The sequence below is a fragment of the Typopeltis vanoorti genome, chromosome 8 (genome assembly GCF_054136105.1).
Source record: "Typopeltis vanoorti isolate ZY-2024b chromosome 8, IOZ_Tvanoo_1.0, whole genome shotgun sequence".
In the NCBI taxonomy this organism is placed as follows: Eukaryota; Metazoa; Arthropoda; class Arachnida; order Uropygi; family Thelyphonidae; genus Typopeltis; species Typopeltis vanoorti.
The window spans coordinates 62,282,094-62,301,058 of record NC_143556.1 but is presented as its reverse complement, the minus strand read 5'-3'; the positions used below and the strand labels follow the sequence as shown (position 1 = coordinate 62,301,058).

General features: G+C 35.9%; 1 protein-coding gene across 5 annotated transcripts in view; it reads left to right on the top strand.

Annotated features, from left to right (window-relative positions):
* LOC150104041 (ecotropic viral integration site 5 ortholog-like) overlaps positions 1–18,965 on the top strand; it is a 340,587-nt gene that overhangs the window by 228,432 nt on the left and 93,190 nt on the right. For all 5 annotated transcript variants that reach the window (XM_090396705.1, XM_090396704.1, XM_090396706.1 and 2 more), the window contains one exon: positions 5,497–5,550. In XM_090396705.1, the coding sequence (XP_090252831.1) occupies positions 5,497–5,550 (54 nt within the window). The remainder of the gene's footprint in view (positions 1–5,496; positions 5,551–18,965) is intronic.

Sequence of the window (18,965 nt, the reverse complement as noted above, 5' to 3'; positions counted from 1 at the left end):
CAACACAAAATACAAGGCTAATCTTCTTGAATGGCAGTCAGTCTCAAGTAGAGTAATGTGGGCAAATATGAGAATGGGGAACTGGACAACGAGACTTATTTGTGCCTATGGTCCCACAGACGGTTCTACTAAGGTAGAAGTGGAGGAATTTTTTGACGCCTTAGAAAAAGCAACTGACACAATGAAAAATGAAAAGTTGGTCCTTGTTGGGGATCTAAATAGCAGAGTAGGAAATGATTGTGAGACATACAAAAATATTTTGGGAAAATTTGGAGAAAAGAGCAAAGCTAATAATAATGGCAAATATCTGTTGGATTTCTGCTCAGGACATGGACTGATTATTACTAACACCATGTTCCAACATAAAAATGTGCACAAATTCACATGGAGAGAAGAGGTTAGGAATAAGAAAAGTCTCATTGACTATGTTATTGTTGATAGTGATGTTTTCTCCCTGGTGCAGGACACCAGAGTGTACAGAGGATTTGAAATTGGAAGTGATCACTATTTTGTCTTGAGCAGGATAAAATTGAATTTCATATCGAAAAGAATAACATGTAAGAAAATTTTAAAGCGAATAAAAGTTGAGCAGCTCTCAGATGTGAACCGTAGACTAAAATACAGAAAGATTATTGAAAAGAAAATGAAAGAGTTTGAGAGCAGTAACCAAACCTTGGAGATTCAGTGGCAAACTCTGAAGAAAACATTGATTGATTCTGCCAGAGAGGCATGTGGTGAGGTTGTGTGCAAGGATAAAAAAATCAGAACTCCCTGGTGGACACAGGAAGTTAAAGAGGCAGTGAAGGAAAAGAAGAAAGCATATCAAAAGTTACTGTCAAATAAGTCAGCTTTTACTCTTACAGAATACAGAGACAAATGTAAGAAAGCTAAACAGTGGGTAAAACTAGCTAAACAAAAGTCATGGGAGGACTTTGGCAAGAATATAGAAAATAAATATCAAGAAGGTGGCAAAATATTCTGGAGGTTGTTGAAAAAGCTTAGGAATGGAGGAAAGAGTGCTGTAAAAGGAGTTAGAGATGATAAAGGTGATATGAAAACAGGAGAAAAAGATATCCTTGAAGTATGGAGTAATTACTTTGAAAAACTGCTAAACGAAACAAGCAGTGATGACAGCACAGTGATAAAAAAAAATACTGACCAGGCATGCAGTCAGGAATGCATATCCATACTTGAAGTAGAAAAAGCCATCAAAGGCTTGAAATGTGGAAAGGCAGCAGGAGTAGATGATATTCAACCAGAAATGCTGAAGTATGGTGGTATAAGAGTCTTACAGTGGCTGCACTGCAACGTTCAGAAAGCCTGGACAGAGGGACGAATTCCCGATGATTGGAGTAGAGCTCTCATAGTACCCATATATATAAAAAGGGAAATAAAACTGAATGTGAGAATTACAGAGGTATTTCCCTACTGAGTGTTCCTGGCAAGATCTATGCAAGTATACTTGAGAAACGGTTAAGAAGAATTGTGGAAGAAAAGCTTGGTGAAGAACAAGCTGGATTCAGGTCAAATAGAGGCTGTCAGGATCAGATCTTCACTTTACGACAAATAGTCGAGAAAGCATGGGAATATAACAAAGATCTGTATTTAAGTTTTGTCGATTTGGAAAAGGCATATGACAAGGTCCCAAGAGAGAAGCTATTCAATACGCTGCAGTTATATGGTGTCAATGGGGCATTATATCAAGCAATACTTAGTCTTTATTTGAGTTGTAAGTCAGCAGTTAGAATTGAAGGAAGTACAGGAAGATGGTTTAATGTTAAATCTGGTGTGAGACAAGGATGTACGTTATCCCCTCTGTTATTCATTATCTATATGGATGATGAATAATTATTCATTATCTATATGAAGGAAAGTGGTATTAAACCTGATATCAAAATTGGAGATGTTAATGTCAGCTCTTTGTTTTATGTGGATGATATTATACTTCTAAATAAATTTGCAAGTCTGCAAGATTCTCTGACTAAATTGAATAGCTGTTGTAATAGATATGGTATGAAGGTCAGCAATAAAAAGACAAAGACAATGAAAATAGGCAGAATCATTGAAAATGTCAACTGTGTTGTGAATGGAGAACCTGTGGAACAAGTAAAACATTTCAGCTACTTAGGCATGATTTTTACTGAAGATGGTAAATTAAATATAGAAATAGACAACAGAATCAGCAAAGCTGGTATGGTGGGAAGTCAATTGAATAAATTCATATGGAATAAGAGAGAAATTAGTTGAACACTAAATTAGCTGTATACAAGACAGTGTTCAAACCAGTTTTAACTTATGGATCTGAGAGCTGGGTCAGAAGTAAAACACTTGACCAAAGACTAGAGACCGCAGATATGAGAGTCCTGAGAAAGATTAGAGGCGTGAACAGATGGCATCAATGGCAATATCATATTAAAAATGAGGATATTAGGAAAGAACTTGACATTGTCAGCATCCAGGAATGCGTTAGCAGAGCTAATCTCAGGTGGTATGGTCACTTAAATAGAATGAGAGAGGAAAGATTAGCAAAACAAATGTTCTCTGCCAGGTTGGCAGGAAAACGACCCAGAGGAAGACCAAGATATAGGTGGATTGATACGGTACAAAGTGCCTTAGACAATAGAAATATAAGGTCTGATAATGCTGGAGTCTTGACAAGTAACAGACTGATTTGGAGGAAAATTGTAGATAGGAAGTTAGTAATGATGTAATTTTTTCATGTAGTGCTGTCATATCCTGTACACCCCTTGTACAGGATATACATGGCAGGAATTTGATGATGATGATGATATACTAATGTATCATTAATTGAGACCATTGATTTGTTAGTCTCATTTCTTCCCAGATATATTTGAATTATTCAAATTTATAACACATGTAATACTACATGGAAAAGAAAAATATACAAATAACTAGGACTTTTTCCTTCTTTGGCCAATTTCTACATAGAACACTTAAAGTACCAAGTGCTCAAACCATTGGTTTGGCTGCCTTTAACTTCCACTTGCTGAATTGCCATGCTTTGTATACAATATAATCTCCGTGAAGAATTCTTAGATGAGTAGAAAAGCTTATTTGGATGTTTGCTATTTGACCACATGGTCCAGACACATTAGATACATTTTTAATGTATTTAGATTGCCAGCACACTAAAATCCACTTCAGAATGGAAAAGGAATGATATAACTGTCTGCTCTTCCAGATACACTAGTCACAAGTCTTCCAAATGGTTTACTATCTTTTTCTATTTAGAGAAATCCGACACATACTGCTGGATATTTGCAAAAATAATTACACCACCATCCAGCAGTATGATATGTTAAAAATATTAATACGTAGATAGCTCTGGATTTGTGTATTAGTGTTTTTATATGCTCTAGAATATAAAAATATTCCTCCCTTCTCTAATACACAAGGCCACAGCAAAATTGTTATTATCCTAATACATTCAGGGCACATCTGAAAAGATATTCAGAGTGCTTAATAAATGCCAGCTCCAAATTACATTTAAACCATATATAAAACTTGGCAGCCTTTATCTGTTCATCTAAGTATAAACTCAGAGAGGGCAAACTCTCTTCATGGACTGACATTTATCTCCAATCTCTCTTGGCACAAACACATCACATCAGTAGCTTCCTTGGCTTTTGAAGACCTAAAGCATTCTTTTCTGCTCAAAATGCTATTTTACACCCACCAAGCTACTAACCCTGTATAAATCTCAAGTCTGCCCATCCTTAGACTAATGTACACACATTTGGGGTGGTGCATTTAAAATCTCCTTAAAAATTCTTGATGCCGTCTAGAGGATTTGTTAGTCTCATTTGGCTCCTAGGGTGTCCCCCTCCCCCCCCCGGCTCGCTTCAACCTCTATCTCACAGATGCAATGTTTTAGCTCTGTGTCTCTTCTACAGGTAATTCCATGGTCACTGTTCTAGTGAATTGGCAAACATCATTCCTCCACTTGCTGTTAGGCTTGTTAAAACAAGAGCAGCTGCTGTCCATCATCCTTTTACAGTACAACTGCAAAATTGTTGAATCTGCTTCTTCTCTTCCTCATTTATTCCATATGCCTCTATCCTCTGGAACAGCCTTCCTCATGATGTGTTTCTTAACAATTTAAACCTACAACTCTTTAAGAAGAATGTCAATAGGTTTCTTCTTTCTCAATCCTCAACTGCACCTCACACAATGGCATCAATGTTGTGCTATAGGTTCTGTACCTCTTGTATGTGTGATTATTAAAAAAAAAAAAAAAAAAAAAAAAAAAAAACCTCCTTGATCATGTCTGGGCATACATGGTCTGCCCTGTAATTGACCTGGCTTATTATGGATTGATATGTTGAAGTTTAATGAGAAAACACATGTCTAGAGAATGATTACCAACTAAATTTTATTTAGCTAATAAATTACTTTTTCGTTATTTCACCTTGGTCACCAGGGTATCTTTATGTGTATAAAGAATATAACTAATCATGTGCATGCAGGCACACATGATTAGTTATTATTAGCAGGAAGGCAAACCTAGAGTATGAAAGGCAGAATTCTACAACCCTAACTGGTGCCTTCTATGGGTATGAATGAACTCACTGATAGTCATAAAGTAATGGTCTTCCAAATTTTAGGTAAAGTGAGGCAGCCAAATTTGACCAGATTTAGTGAAGGCTGTGGTGGATTCTAGAAATAATTTCTGTATAACAGGGAGGTTTTTTCACTGGATCCAGTGATTAGTGTCCATGGCATGATCTGCTACTCCAGATCAACTGTTGTATAATGTAGGTAATGGACATTTCTTTGTTCCTTCAGATGGATGTTAGATTTCTTCCTGCTTGTTCAAAATAGGATAGTTTGCAGGAGCATGGTATGCTGTAGAAGCTCTACACCATCCTGTGGTCTTAGCAATAACCACTATGTGATCTGAACCTGGCTTATTCTTCCCTGGATTTTTCTTCTCCAGTTTTTTAGCCTCTTCTCAAATATACTTGTATAAATCTTCCTGAAATGCAGTAGGAAAATTCATCTAATTTTCACATTTAGTTTTATTTTCATTTTTATAAATGGATGCTATGATTTAGAATTTAACTTTCTGATGACTAAGTGATTCCAATGTCTGATTTTTACTTCTATTTGTATTTATAAAAATATTATCATGGTATATATATGGTGGTAAAGCCTGTGATTCTTGGTGAGAAAAGCATTGTGAGTGAATGTGTTCACTGACAGTATTTAAAGTATCATTTATATAAGCAGTTTGCCTTAACACAAGGGAAAATGAGTTTTCTCCCAACTGCAAGTTGATGAAATCCACTTTCTTTTTAAGCTTTGCTTAATGAAACTCTGTAGTTAAATCACATATAAGAAACAGTTATCTTAACTAACTTCATTATTCATATTAGTTAAATATTTTTTAATAATGTATAGAAATTTCATCTTTAATTTAAAAATGTTATTAATATGAAATAAAAGAACTGTAGTCTTCTTTTAATTTACTTTCAGCAACTGCGTACAGAGAACAAAATACTAAGACAGAGAATTGAGCATTTGGAGCAGGTAAAGATAACCTTTTTCAGTTTTATTGTTTTGCTGTACAGTACAATATAACTTTCTCAGTTTATGTGCCCATTTCTTCTTCTTCCCTTCTCTACATAAATAATTATCCAGGTACGTTCACCTCATTGAAACCAAAAGAAGTAGTTCATCTTGGTGGAAGTTTTGGTGAAGAATTTCCTTTAATCAGTTTTTACACTGTGGTTAGAAATTTTTTATACTTGGCTAGAAATTTTGGCTAGTTGTACTAAATTCATAAAATAAAGAGAATTAATGGTATTTGGCCTTATTTTAAGGTCACTGTCTGATAATTTTTACTGTAGAGATTGGGTGGTAGGGGGTTAGGAGTTGCTTTAGTGACAATTATAGAATGTGGTGACCAGAACCAGGAGTAAGTGTCTAAGAGAGGGATGAAAGGAGAGATGGACTGAGAATCCACATGAATTGGTTATGTCTGGATGGAAAAATGGAATAGATTGTGTTGGGGGTTGGAGGGTCTTGTAAGGACTTACAACTAAGAAGTGGAATAGGTTGAGTTGGCTGTAGTTTTTTTAAATACAAAGAATAATAAGAATAATTGAGAATTTTTGACATGATTAAGTTAAAGTGCACTACAGGCAAGTATGGTGATGTCTATTGACAGGAATAGAGCTAGAGGGAGATACAATACAACACTTTCTATGAGAATAAGAATGGCAAGGTGTGTGTATGTTAAAAAAATTTTTTTGCTAGCCTTTCCTCTTATTTTGTTTTAAGTGACCATACCATTTGAGATTAACTCTGCTAATACATTCCTGAATGCAATGAATGTCATGTTCTTTCCTAATATGCTTTTTTAATATGATATTGCCACTGATGCCATCTGTTCACTCTCCTAATTTTTTTAGAATTGCATATCTCTGATTAGCTGTTTTATTACTCATCTTTCTTTGATTCTCAAAGAAAGATGAGTTTCTTTGGGTTTGAATACTGTCTTGTATATAGTAAGTTAGTGTTTAGACTAATTTTTCTCTGATTCCATTTAAATGTATTCAGTTGACTTTCTAATATACCATCATCATCATCATCATCAAATTCCTGCCATGTACCCTCAAGGGGTGTACAGGATATGATAGTACTACATGAAAAAAATTACATCATTATTAATTTCCTATCTACAATTTTCCTCCAAATCAGTCTGTTACTTGTCAAGACTCCAACATTATCAGATCTTATATTTCTATCGTCTAAAGCACTTTGTATCGTATCAATCCACCTATATCTTGGCCTTCCTCTGGGTCGTTTTGCTGCCACCCTGGCAGGGAACACTTGTTTTGCTAATCTTTCCTCGCCCATTCTATTTAAGTGACCATACCACCTGAGATTAGCTCTGCTAACGCATTCCTGGATGCTGACAATGTCAAGTTCTTTCCTAATATCCTCGTTTTTAATATGATATTGCCATTGATACCAGTTTTAACTTATGGATCTGAGAGCTGGGTCAGAAGTAAAACACTTGACCAAAGACTAGAGACCACAGATATGAGAGTCCTGAGGAAGATTATAGGTGTGAACACTGTCTTGTATACAGCTAATTTAGTGTTCCGACTAATTTCTCTCTTATTCCATATGAATTTATTCAATTGACTTCCCACCATTCCAGCTTTGCTGATTCTGTTGTCTATTTCCATATTTAATTTACCATCTTCACTAAAAATCGTGCCTAAGTAGCTGAAATGTTTTACTTGTTCCACAGGTTCTCCATTCACAGCACAGTTGACATTGTCAATGATTCTGCCTATTTTCATTGTCTTTGTCTTTTTATTGCTGACCTTCATACCATATCTATTACAACAGCTATTCAATTTAGTCAGAGAATCTTGCAGACTTGTAGCAGATTTATTTAGAAGTATAACATCATCTGCATAAAGCAAAGAGCTGACATTAACATCTCCAATTTTGATATCATGTTTAATACCACTTTCCTTCATAATGTGATCCATATAGATAATGAATAACAGAGGGGATAATGTACATCCTTGTCTCACACCAGATTTAACATTAAACCATCTTCCTGTACTTCCTTCAATTCTGACTGCTGACTTACAACTCAAATAAAGACTAAGTATTGCTTGGTATAATGCCCCATTCACACCATATAACTGCAGCGTATTGAATAGCTTCTCTCTTGGCACCTTGTCATATGCCTTTTCCAGATCGACAAAACTTAAATACAGATCTTTGTTATATTCCCATGCTTTCTCGACTATTTGTCGTAAAGTGAAGATCTGATCCTGACAGCCTCTATTTGGCCTGAATCCAGCTTGTTCTTCACCAAGCTTTTCTTCCACAATTCTTCTCAACCGTTTCTCAAGTATACTTGCATAGATCTTGCCAGGAACACTCAGTAGAGAAATACCTCTGTAATTCTCACATTCAGTTTTATTTCCCTTTTTATATATGGGTACTATGAGAGCTCTACTCCAATCATCGGGAATTCGTCCCTCTGTCCAGGCTTTCTGAACTATGCAGCGCAGCCACTGTAATACTCTTATACCACCATACTTCAGCATTTCTGGTCGAATATCATCTACTCCTGCTGCCTTTCCACATTTCAAGCCTTTGATGGCTTTTTCTACTTCAAGTATGGATATGTATTCCTGACTGCATGCCTGGTCAGTGTTTTTTACCACTGTGCTGTCATCACTGCTTGTTTCATTTAGCAGTTTTTCAACGTAATTACTCCATACTTCAAGGATATCTTTTTCTCCCGTTTTCATGTCACCTTTATCATCTCTAATTCCTTTTACAGCACTCTTTCCTCCATTCTTAAGTTTCTTCAACATCCTCCAGAATATTTTGTCACCTTCTTGATATTTATTTTCTATATTCTTGCCAATGTCCTCCCATGACTTTTGTTTAGCTAGTTTTACACAGTGTTTAGCATTCTTGCATTTGTCTCTATATTCTCTAAGAGCAAAAGCTGACTTATTTGCCAGGAACTTTTGGCATGCTTTCTTCTTTTCCTTCACTGCCTCTTTAACTTCCTGTGTCCACCAGGGAGTTCTGATTTTTTTATCCTTACAAACAACCTCACCACATGCCTCTCTGGCAGAATCAATCAATGTTTTCTTCAGAGTTTGCCACTGAATCTCCAAGGTTTGATTCCTGTTCTCAAACTCTTTCATTTTTTCTTCAATAATCTTTGTGTATTTTAGTCTACAGTTCACATCTGAGAGCTGCTCAACTTTTATTTGCTTTAAAACTTTCTTACATGTTATTCTTTTCAATATGAATTTCAATTTTATCCTGCTCAAGACTAAATAGTGATCACTTCCAATTTCAAATCCTCTGTACACTCTGGTGTCCTGCACCAGGGAGAAAACATCACTATCAACAATAACATAGTCAATGAGACTTTTCTTATTCCTAGCCTCTTCTCTCCATGTGAATTTGTGCACCATACCACCTGAGATTAGCTCTGCTAATGCATTCCTGGATGCTGACAATGTCAAGTTCTTTCCTAATATCCTCGTTTTTAATATGATATTGCCATTGATGCCATCTGTTCACGCCTATAATCTTTCTCAGGACTCTCATATCTGCGATCTCTAGTCTTTGGTCAAGTGTTTTACTTCTGACCCAGCTCTCAGAGCCATAAGTTAAAACTGGTTTGGACACCGTCTTGTATACAGCTAATTTAGTGTTCCGACTAATTTCTCTCTTATTCCATATGAATTTATTCAATTGACTTCCCACCATACCAGCTTTGCTGATTCTGTTGTCTATTTCTATATTTAATTTACCATCTTCAGTAAAAATCATGCCTAAGTAGCTGAAATGGTTTACTTGTTCCACATGTTCTCCATTCACAACACAGTTGACATTTTCAATGATTCTGCCTATTTTCATTGTTTTTGTCTTTTTATTGCTGACCTTCATACCATATCTATTACAACAGCTATTCAATTTAGTCAGAGAATCTTGCTGACTTGTAGCGGATTTATTGAGAAGTATAACATCATCCGCATAAAGCAAAGAGCTGACATTAACATCTCCAATTTTGACATCATATTTAATACCACTTTCCTGCATAATGTGATCCATATAGATAATGAATAACAGAGGGGATAATGTACATCCTTGTCTCACGCCGGATTTAACATTAACCATCTTCCTGTACTTCCTTCAATTCTAACTGCTGACTTACAACTCAAATAAAGACTAAGTATTGCTTGATATAATGCCCCATTGACACCATATAACTGCAGCGTATTGAATAGCTTCTCTCTTGGCACCTTGTCATATGCCTTTTCCAAATCAACAAAACTTAAATACAGATTTGTTATATTCCCATGCTTTCTCGACTATTTGTCGTAAAGTGAAGATCTGATCCTGACAGCCTCTATTTGGCCTGAATCCAGCTTGTTCTTCACCAAGCTTTTCTTCCACAATTCTTCTCATCCGTTTCTCAAGTATACTTGCATAGATCTTGCCAGGAACACTCAGTAGGGAAATACCTCTGTAATTCTCACATTCAGTTTTATTTCCCTTTTTATATATGGGTACTATGAGAGCTCTACTCCAATCATCGGGAATTCGTCCATCTGTCCAGGCTTTCTGAACTATGCAGTGCAGCCACTGTAAGACTCTTATACCACCATACTTCAGCATTTCAGGTCGAATATCATCTACTCCTGCTGCCTTTTCACATTTCAAGCTTTTGATGGCTTTTTCTACTTCAAGTATGGATATGTATTCCTGACTGCATGCCTGGTCAGTGTTTTTTACCACTGTGCTGTCATCACTGCTTGTTTCATTTAGCAGTTTTTCAAAGTAATTACTCCATACTTCAAGGATATCTTTTACTCCCGTTTTCATGTCACCTTTATCATCTCTAATTCCTTTTACAGCACTCTTTCCTCCATTCCTAAGCTTCTTCAACAGCCTCCAGAATATTTTGCCACCTTCTTGATATTTATTTTCTATATTCTTGCCAATGTCCTCCCATGACTTTTGTTTAGCTAGTTTTACACAGTGTTTAGCATTCTTGCATTTGTCTCTATATTCTCTAAGAGCACTAGCTGACCTATTTGACAGGAACTTTTGATATGCTTTCATCTTTTCCTTCACTGCCTCTTTAACTTCCTGTGTCCACCAGGGAGTTCTGATTTTTTTATCCTTACAGACAACCTCACCACATGCCTCTCTGGCAGAATCAATCAATGTTTTCTTCAGAGTTTGCCACTGAATCTCCACGGTTTGATTCCTGTTCTCAAACTCTTTCATTTTTTCTTCAATAATCTTTGTGTATTTTAGTCTACAGTTCACATCTAAAAACTGCTCAACTTTTATTCGCTTGAAAACTTTCTTACATGTTATTCTTTTCGATATTAAATTCAATTTTATCCTGCTCAAGACTAAATAGTATCACTTCCAATTTCAAATCCTCTGTACACTCTGGTGTCCTGCACCAGGCAGAAAACATCACTATCAACAATAACATAGTCAATGAGACTTTTCTTATTCCTAGCCTCTTCTCTCCATGTGAATTTGTGCACATTTTTATGTTGGAACATGGTGTTAGTAATAACCAGTCCATGTCCTGAGCAGAAATTCAACAGATTTTTGCCATGATTATTAGCTTTGCTCTTTTCTGCAATTTTCCCAAAATATTTTTGTATGTCTCACAATCATTTCCTACTCTGCTATTTAGATCCCCAACAAGGACCAACTTTTCATTTTTCATTGTGTCAGTTGCTTTTTCTAAAGCCTCAAAAAATTCCTCCACTTCTACCTTAGTAGAACCTTCTGTGGGGACCATAGGCACAAATAAGTCTCTTTGTCCAGTTCCCCATTCTCATATTTGCCCACATTACTCTACTTGAGACTGGCTGCCATTCCAGAAGATTAGCCTCGTATTTTGTGTTGAATACTATGGCTACTCCTTCTTTTGTTTGATTGTCATTGCCTGAATATAACATTTTGTATTTATTGCTCAGAAAGATCTCACCAGTTTTGGTCTTTTTGTTTCAGTCACCCCTATTATGTCGATCTGGTACTTATCTAATTCCTCAGCTAGCTCCATTTCTTTGCCATTCAGGCTTCTTACGTTGATAATACCGATCTTTAACTCTGGTGATGTTGAGTTGGGGTTAAAGGTAGAAATAGTGGTTGATATTTTTATGGCTTCATGGTATTAGATGAAGAGATATTTAGTGGAATATTGCTTATAAGCTTGGAAATGTAGAGGGTGCTAACAACGAAATGTTTAGACAAAATGAATTTGGCATATAGACGGTGTTCAAACCAGTTTTAACTTATGGATCTGAGAGCTGGGTCAGAAGTAAAACACTTGACCAAAGATTAGAGACTGCAGATATGAGAGTCCTGAGAAAGATTATAGGCGTGAACAGATGGCATCATTGGCAATATCATATTAAAAATGAGGATATTAGGAAAGAACTTGACATTGTCAGCATCTAGGAATGCATTAGCAGAGCTAATCTCAGGTGGTATGGTCACTTAAACAGAATGGGCAAGGAAAGATTAGCAAAACAAGTGTTCTCTGCCATGTTGGCAGGAAAATGACCCAGAGGAAGACCAAGATATAGGTGGATTGATATGGTACAAAGTGCCTTAGATGATAGAAATATAAGATCTGGTAATGTTGGAGCCTTGACAAGTAACAGACTGATTTGGAGGAAAATTGTAGATAGAAAGTTAGTAATGATGTAAATTTTTCATGTAGTACTATCATATCCTGTACACCCCTTGAGGGTACATGGCAGGAATTTGATGATGATGATGATATGTTCCATCGAAGACCAGCCACAGTCCATAGACCTACCAGGTTAGGTCCCTTGTAGTTGTAAACCATCTTACTATAGCCAAACTTGCAGGATAGCCAACATCAGAATTGCTGAACATAATCTGTTTCCATCACTACAGCCACTCAGGACTTGCTGACCATGCTTTGGACACACACACACACACATATTATAGAATATGCTGGAAGAAGGCCACTTTACTCCATCACAACAAATAAAAATACAGAAGCCTTTTCCTTGAATCTACTTCTGTCTTAAGAAATTGCTTTAACCTCAACAAATTTGGTTGCATGAAACTGCTCTGAATTTTGGAAGCTCTCATCCTCTGTACTTCAGCCAAGGATGCCCAATTTAGCCCACTAATGGGCATTATTTAGGATTTTATGCTTGTGCTCAGGTGACATGCTTCATCTTCATTACTTAGCATAGTGCCTGCATGCACATATCTTATTATAGTTTGTTCCCTGACGATTGCAGTTTGACTTGGTTGAAATTGTTACGCATTAATTAAATTTATTATAGTTAATGAGTGTAGGTTGTAATTTCCTTAAAAAATGCACTTATGAATAAGCAATGTATAACTCTTACCACCAGACCAGCTATCCTTCCATAATCATCCCTTTTATTCTTTTAGTTACTACTTATTAAAAGAACTCTGGGTTTCCTTTGGCCTGCTTGGCAAATTTCTTCTAATCTGATTTTTGCCTTCCTTACCATGCTGGTTAACTTTTATGTCTGAGCTTTGTATTGCTTGTAATTCGAATACCTCATAGGCATAAATTTCGAATTAACTGTATATGATACTTCAGATGTTTTCACCATATACATTTACAACAGTTAAAAATTGGATACTACCATTGAAATGAGCATCCTACAAAAAATAAAGGAATCTGTTCTATTTTTAAGAACTGAGATTCTGAAATATTACTGTATATAAATTAGTGACACTTAAGTGAAAAAAAAAAATCTTAATTGGAAAGCAGACAATGCAATTTAACATAATTTTTCTTAAAAGCAGAGAACTTATCTAAAACTATAAGCCTTAGGATAACCACACCATATATCCATATTTTGAATTTTGTAAGGAAAAAAAAATTGTTGAAATCATATTTATTTTAATACATATTACTTGAAAATCTTTTTTTATAAAGATTTAAGAAAATTATTTTCAACATAAGCTTTTGATATGGCATGTAAATAATTTCTGCAACATTTTCAGTAAAATGAAGGAACCTGAATAAAATAACTTCCATTGCATCAGCTTGAAAAATAAGACTGCAAGTATTTCTAGTAATGAATAAATTTATTGCTGAGAATTAATTTCATGTCATATTTTTAAATAATTTATTTTAAGACATTCATTGTCAAGTGAAATTCATTTTTACGTATTCATTTTTATGAATAAACAAAATAAATAAAATGTAAAGCAAATTTTTTAAGTATTCAAAGGCAGAGTTTCTGATACAGGAAATTTCAGTCAGGTAGTCTCCAGTGATTCCAGCTTACAGTTAATCCATTAATGGCTTTGACAGTAAAGAATTAACAATGGAGTAGGGTAAATACTAGATAAAAACCGAAAGCCACTCTTTTTCTTCCATAAATTTGTAATGTGGCTCATCTATTTGATCTACTTTGGCTGGTAGAGTGGTTAAATGTATGTTGAAATAGTTATTAGGGAGAGACCCCTTTTGGCAATATATCTCACTTACTGTGAGAAAAACATGCTGCTTCTCATGTGTTTGGCTGAACTCTTGTCCAACCTCAGTTGAATGACCTTGGGTTCTTTCCTCTCCTACAGTATATTAAGTCTCCCTTACATCTATCCCTGTAAAATTCTATCATGTCCTATAACAGATGATAATTTCAAATTTTATGTATTGGAAATAACTAACAGTGATTCTTTTGATGACATTGTCCCCCCCCCCCCCCAACTCTTAGTTTTTCTTTCATAATAAAAAAAAAAAAAAAAGAGTTAAATGATAAAGCAATAAAGACAGTGACAAAGCAATACATTGGTAATGCAATTCGGTTTTATTTAGTGGGGTGGGAGAGTGCAATGATCCCACAAATAACAGTATGAGTAAGTAAGAATGAATTATTTTTCTCTCCCTTCTTTCCTCTAATATTCAATGATATATTGTTTCTATTTGAATGATTTTTGCAACTGCTTCTGGTAAATAATTAAAGGGAAACGAAAATTATGCTTTGAAAATAGAGATCCATCTAGGTAGATAGAAAATCAAAAAGTCCCAAAAATTATTTCAGTAATTATTTTGATATTTGGAATACTATGTAGATTTATTACAGAAATACATGTTATTTCTTTTGTTATATCCTTTGTATGCATGCATATGTGCATGTGTCTAGTATAATTTATTTCAGCCATGAACAGTTTAAATTCATATCAAAAACTTAAATAAGAGAAGAACAGATGATATACAAAAAAATAAACAACTAACTGAAGCTTGTTATTCTTTGGCATTAAATAAAAATATTGTATTTTACTATTAGTAATAGAGGCATAAATACATTTCCTGTGGATGTATTTCCGTGGATCCGTATCTCCACTAAAACTGGCCACAACCATTCTCCCACTTCTCTAATCGTGTACAAACATGGACATCTGTTAATTAGCATCCATATACTATTTGGCTCCAGACTCATCATATGAACTTTTATCTTCCTTTATTCCATGTACAAGAATACTCTGGTCATATGATACATTAGGTTCCAGACCACCATCATGGGGAATCACTGCATTTTTTTTTCACTTGTAGAAGCATGTGTATTAAAAAATATATTTTTAATATATATATGCTTCATATATTTTCATAAATGAAGCATTTATTTACGTCAGATACATAAAAAAAAAAAAATTTGATATCATTTTTGCGAATATAAAAGCTATTCTGAATTGTCTGGCTTAAAGGAACGTGCCAACCTCTTTGGTCATCAATCTGCAACATTAAAAGTTTTTCCATTTTGGCAGTAAGATTATTATGTTTATGGATAACTGTAGTATTAACTAGTTTAGCACTTTTCTCTTCACTAAGAACTTTATTTGGTTTTAACAGCTGTAATAACAGTTGTGCAAGGTAAGTTTAGCCTCTGGTCTATCTCAGTGTTTGATACACCATTGTTACTAAATTTAATAATTGTAATCTTAACATTTAATGTAATAGGCTTACATGTTTTCTTCTTTTCATTGTAGGAACCGCATGCTTACTTTGAATTTTATATGCCATTTTAACAATGATAAAATAATAAGCAGTTTATAATTCATAGCAAAACACCAAAACACACTTGTAGGGAGTAATGACTGTTATAAACAAACAGTTTATGAAACTGCACATCAGTTGATTCATGGGAACGTTGTATCACTAAAATCATTGTGTGAAAGTAGTGTTGTATTTTGTGCACCGGTCAAAATCGAAAAGCATCTTATGGGCTGATTATTATGAAGTGAAGCATTACAGGTGGATATTACTGTACCTCTGTCCTTGGAAACACATAGAACCTTCAACTCTGTAAGAAAAAAAAAAGATTGCTTTCTTCTTTCTGATCACATGCCCCCTCCCACACACACACAGAGCACTGTCATTTTATAGATCTCGATCTTGTGTATGTACATACATACATACACACACACACACACAGGATTTTTAGGGCAGCATGGTTTGTATACAAAGTAGGATCACTGAAATGAAGCACTGGGAAATTTTATTTTCAAATAAAAATATTATCATAACAAAAACAGTACATTAATTACATTTCACATCAATAGCTTGAATTCATAGTGAACTCAGACTATTTCGTTTGGCAAGGAAAATTCTACAAACAGATGGAAGGGACAGCCATGGGTTCACCACTTTCCCCACCTCTGGCCGACTTCTTTATGAGACTTTTGAAGAGAAAGACTTAAACTCAGCCCCAAAACCCCACTGTTTGGCTTCACTACGTTGATGATGTGTTTCGCTATTTGGCCGCATGGCTCATATACACTCCGCTCCTTCTTAACACACTTAAACAACCAACACCAGAGAATCCAGTTCACTTTGGATAAAGAGGAAAACAATAGTCTCCCTTTCCTAGACACTCTAATCACTCGCCAGCTTGATGGATCCTTGGTTTTTTCTGTTTACAGAAAACCCACCCATACAGGCAGATACATTCACCAGTAACCCCCCCCCCCCACGACAATATGGGGTTATAAAAACATTATGTAACAGGGCAAAATTAATCTGTTCAGATGACAATGCCATAACCACTGAACTAAACCACATCCTTAACACTTTCTTAGCTAATGGCTACAACCCACCAATAAATATTAAAACCAGTTAACCCCTCCCCCCTTCATAACAAAGATTACACTAAATCCATCACCATTCTCTATATCTGGGGCACCTCTGAAAAGTTGACCAAAATCTTAAAAAAATACTTCTTGTTACAAATTGTTACAAACCATATAAAAAATTGGCATCCCTTATCCACTTCCCCTAGACCTACCTGGGGTATACCAGGTCCCCTGCAGCTGTAAACTGTCCTACTTTGGCCAAACAGATAGGACAGCAAATGTCAGGATTTTGGAACACAAAGACTACATCCGGTTTCACCATTACAGCCACTCTGGGCTTGCATACCATGCTCTGGATAACTGCTACAGAATACGTTGGAAGAAAGCCACGTTAATACACCACAGCAAATTTAAATATGAAAGATTGTTCATGGAATCAGCCTAAGCTCTAAAAAAAACTTTCCAAACCTCAACAAATTTGGGTGCATGAGACTGTCCCAAATTTGGGAAGCTTGCATCTCGAGAACTTCAGCCCAAAAGCCAAGACAACCCAAAATAGCCTGCTTGGGGGAAGCTTTAGGACTCTAGGAACAACAGCAGTGTTCTCTATTCTGCTTCATTTGCTTTTTGTAGTGCCTGCATGCACGTGTCATTGTTGTATGTTCCCATGAAGATGCCAATGTGACATTGCCGAAATATAGGAGGTATTTATTAAAGTTTCTTCCAATTAATATCCAGTATACGTTGTAAATTCCTTAAATAATTTAATAGTCAATAGCTTGAATTAAATAGAAAATATTTCGCATCAGTCCTCCTGCTTTTGGAATTATTGCAGTACAGTTATAGTTTAATTGGAGCACTTTTGATATAAGCATGGAAATTAAAAACAAATCATGTTGGGGGGAGTGAAGAGTTGCAATTATGTTTATTCTTGAACAGCTATATGCAGTAAACAAATGAAGAGAGGTTATTACAAACGATATTGGTAACATCACACCTCTGATGACAAAACATAGAACTAGATGGCTCTGAAATTTTGTAATTTAGTTATACAAGATACTCAGTTAATTGTATTTGAATAAAACAAAATCACTATTACTGTATTTTTCCCCACGTATAAGATGAACCCTACTTTTTCGAACCCAAAATTAAGAAATCAACAAGAAATCAAATGGGCTCCCTTTAGTGACTACAGCATGGCAAACTGAAGGTACCTGATGCTGGACCATGCCTTACTTCATGTAATATACATCTGTTACATTATCTGTAAATTGATCCTTCCCTTCTTTCTTTCTTTGCTTCTTTCTTCTCTTCTTGCTCCTTCCCCTCAATGTTATTAGAGTATTCGAGGGCTAGGGGTGAATCTTTCCTATCTTAAATTTAGTTTAATCCTTTATCCAAGTGTAAGCAAACAAAGTTTGCACCCGAAGTATCTTTTGGACTGAGGCAACTCATGGTAAAGGTGGACCAAGCTTTCATCACTACTTGTCTTAGTATCTCCCATAACACAAAGCATATCTCCTTGCAGACATGTATAATGCTATGCATTAAGGGAAGGGCCACTACCCAGACCGGTTTCGACCTTTATTGAGGTCTCATCAGTGGAAGCCAGACCCAGAGGTGGTGATACTAAGGTGGAAGCAATGGAGAAGTCATATTTACCCACTGATGAGACCCCAATGAAGGTCGAAACCAGTCTGGGTAGTGGCCCTTGCCTTAATGCATAGCATTATACATGTCTGCAAGGAGATGTGATGAGAACTTTGTCCACCTTTACCACGAGTTGCCTCAGTCCTGAAGATACTTCAGTCGCAAACTTTGTTTGCTTACACTTGGATAAAGGATTAAACTAAATTTATTATAGTCTAACCAAGTGGCAAAAAACTTCCAACATCTCTCCTATTTTGCTATGTCATTTTGTTTTATATAGCCACCGATGAGGGCAACCTAGCCCCGATAGGTGCCGGTCCCAATTGCGGATATGTGGTGAAGGTTGACATCAGGAAGAGCATCTGATCGTAAAACTTCCCTGCCAGCTCTAGTTATGATCAAATGAGTCAAATGAAAGTGACACAAGGGCTAGGGCATACCCCTTAAGTGACTCGCAACCACATCACCCTACAGCTGCAAGAAGTGGAGAAGGGCTAACGCATTAAGGGCGGGTGCAGTTAAAGAAGCGAGCCCAGCAGGTGGAGAGGATGTTGCGAGTGGGAACATTGAATGTTGGGAGCATGCCTGGAAGGGGAAGAGAGGTGGCAGACATGAAGAGGAAGTTGGACATTTCATGCATGCATGCAGGAGACAAGGTGGAAGGG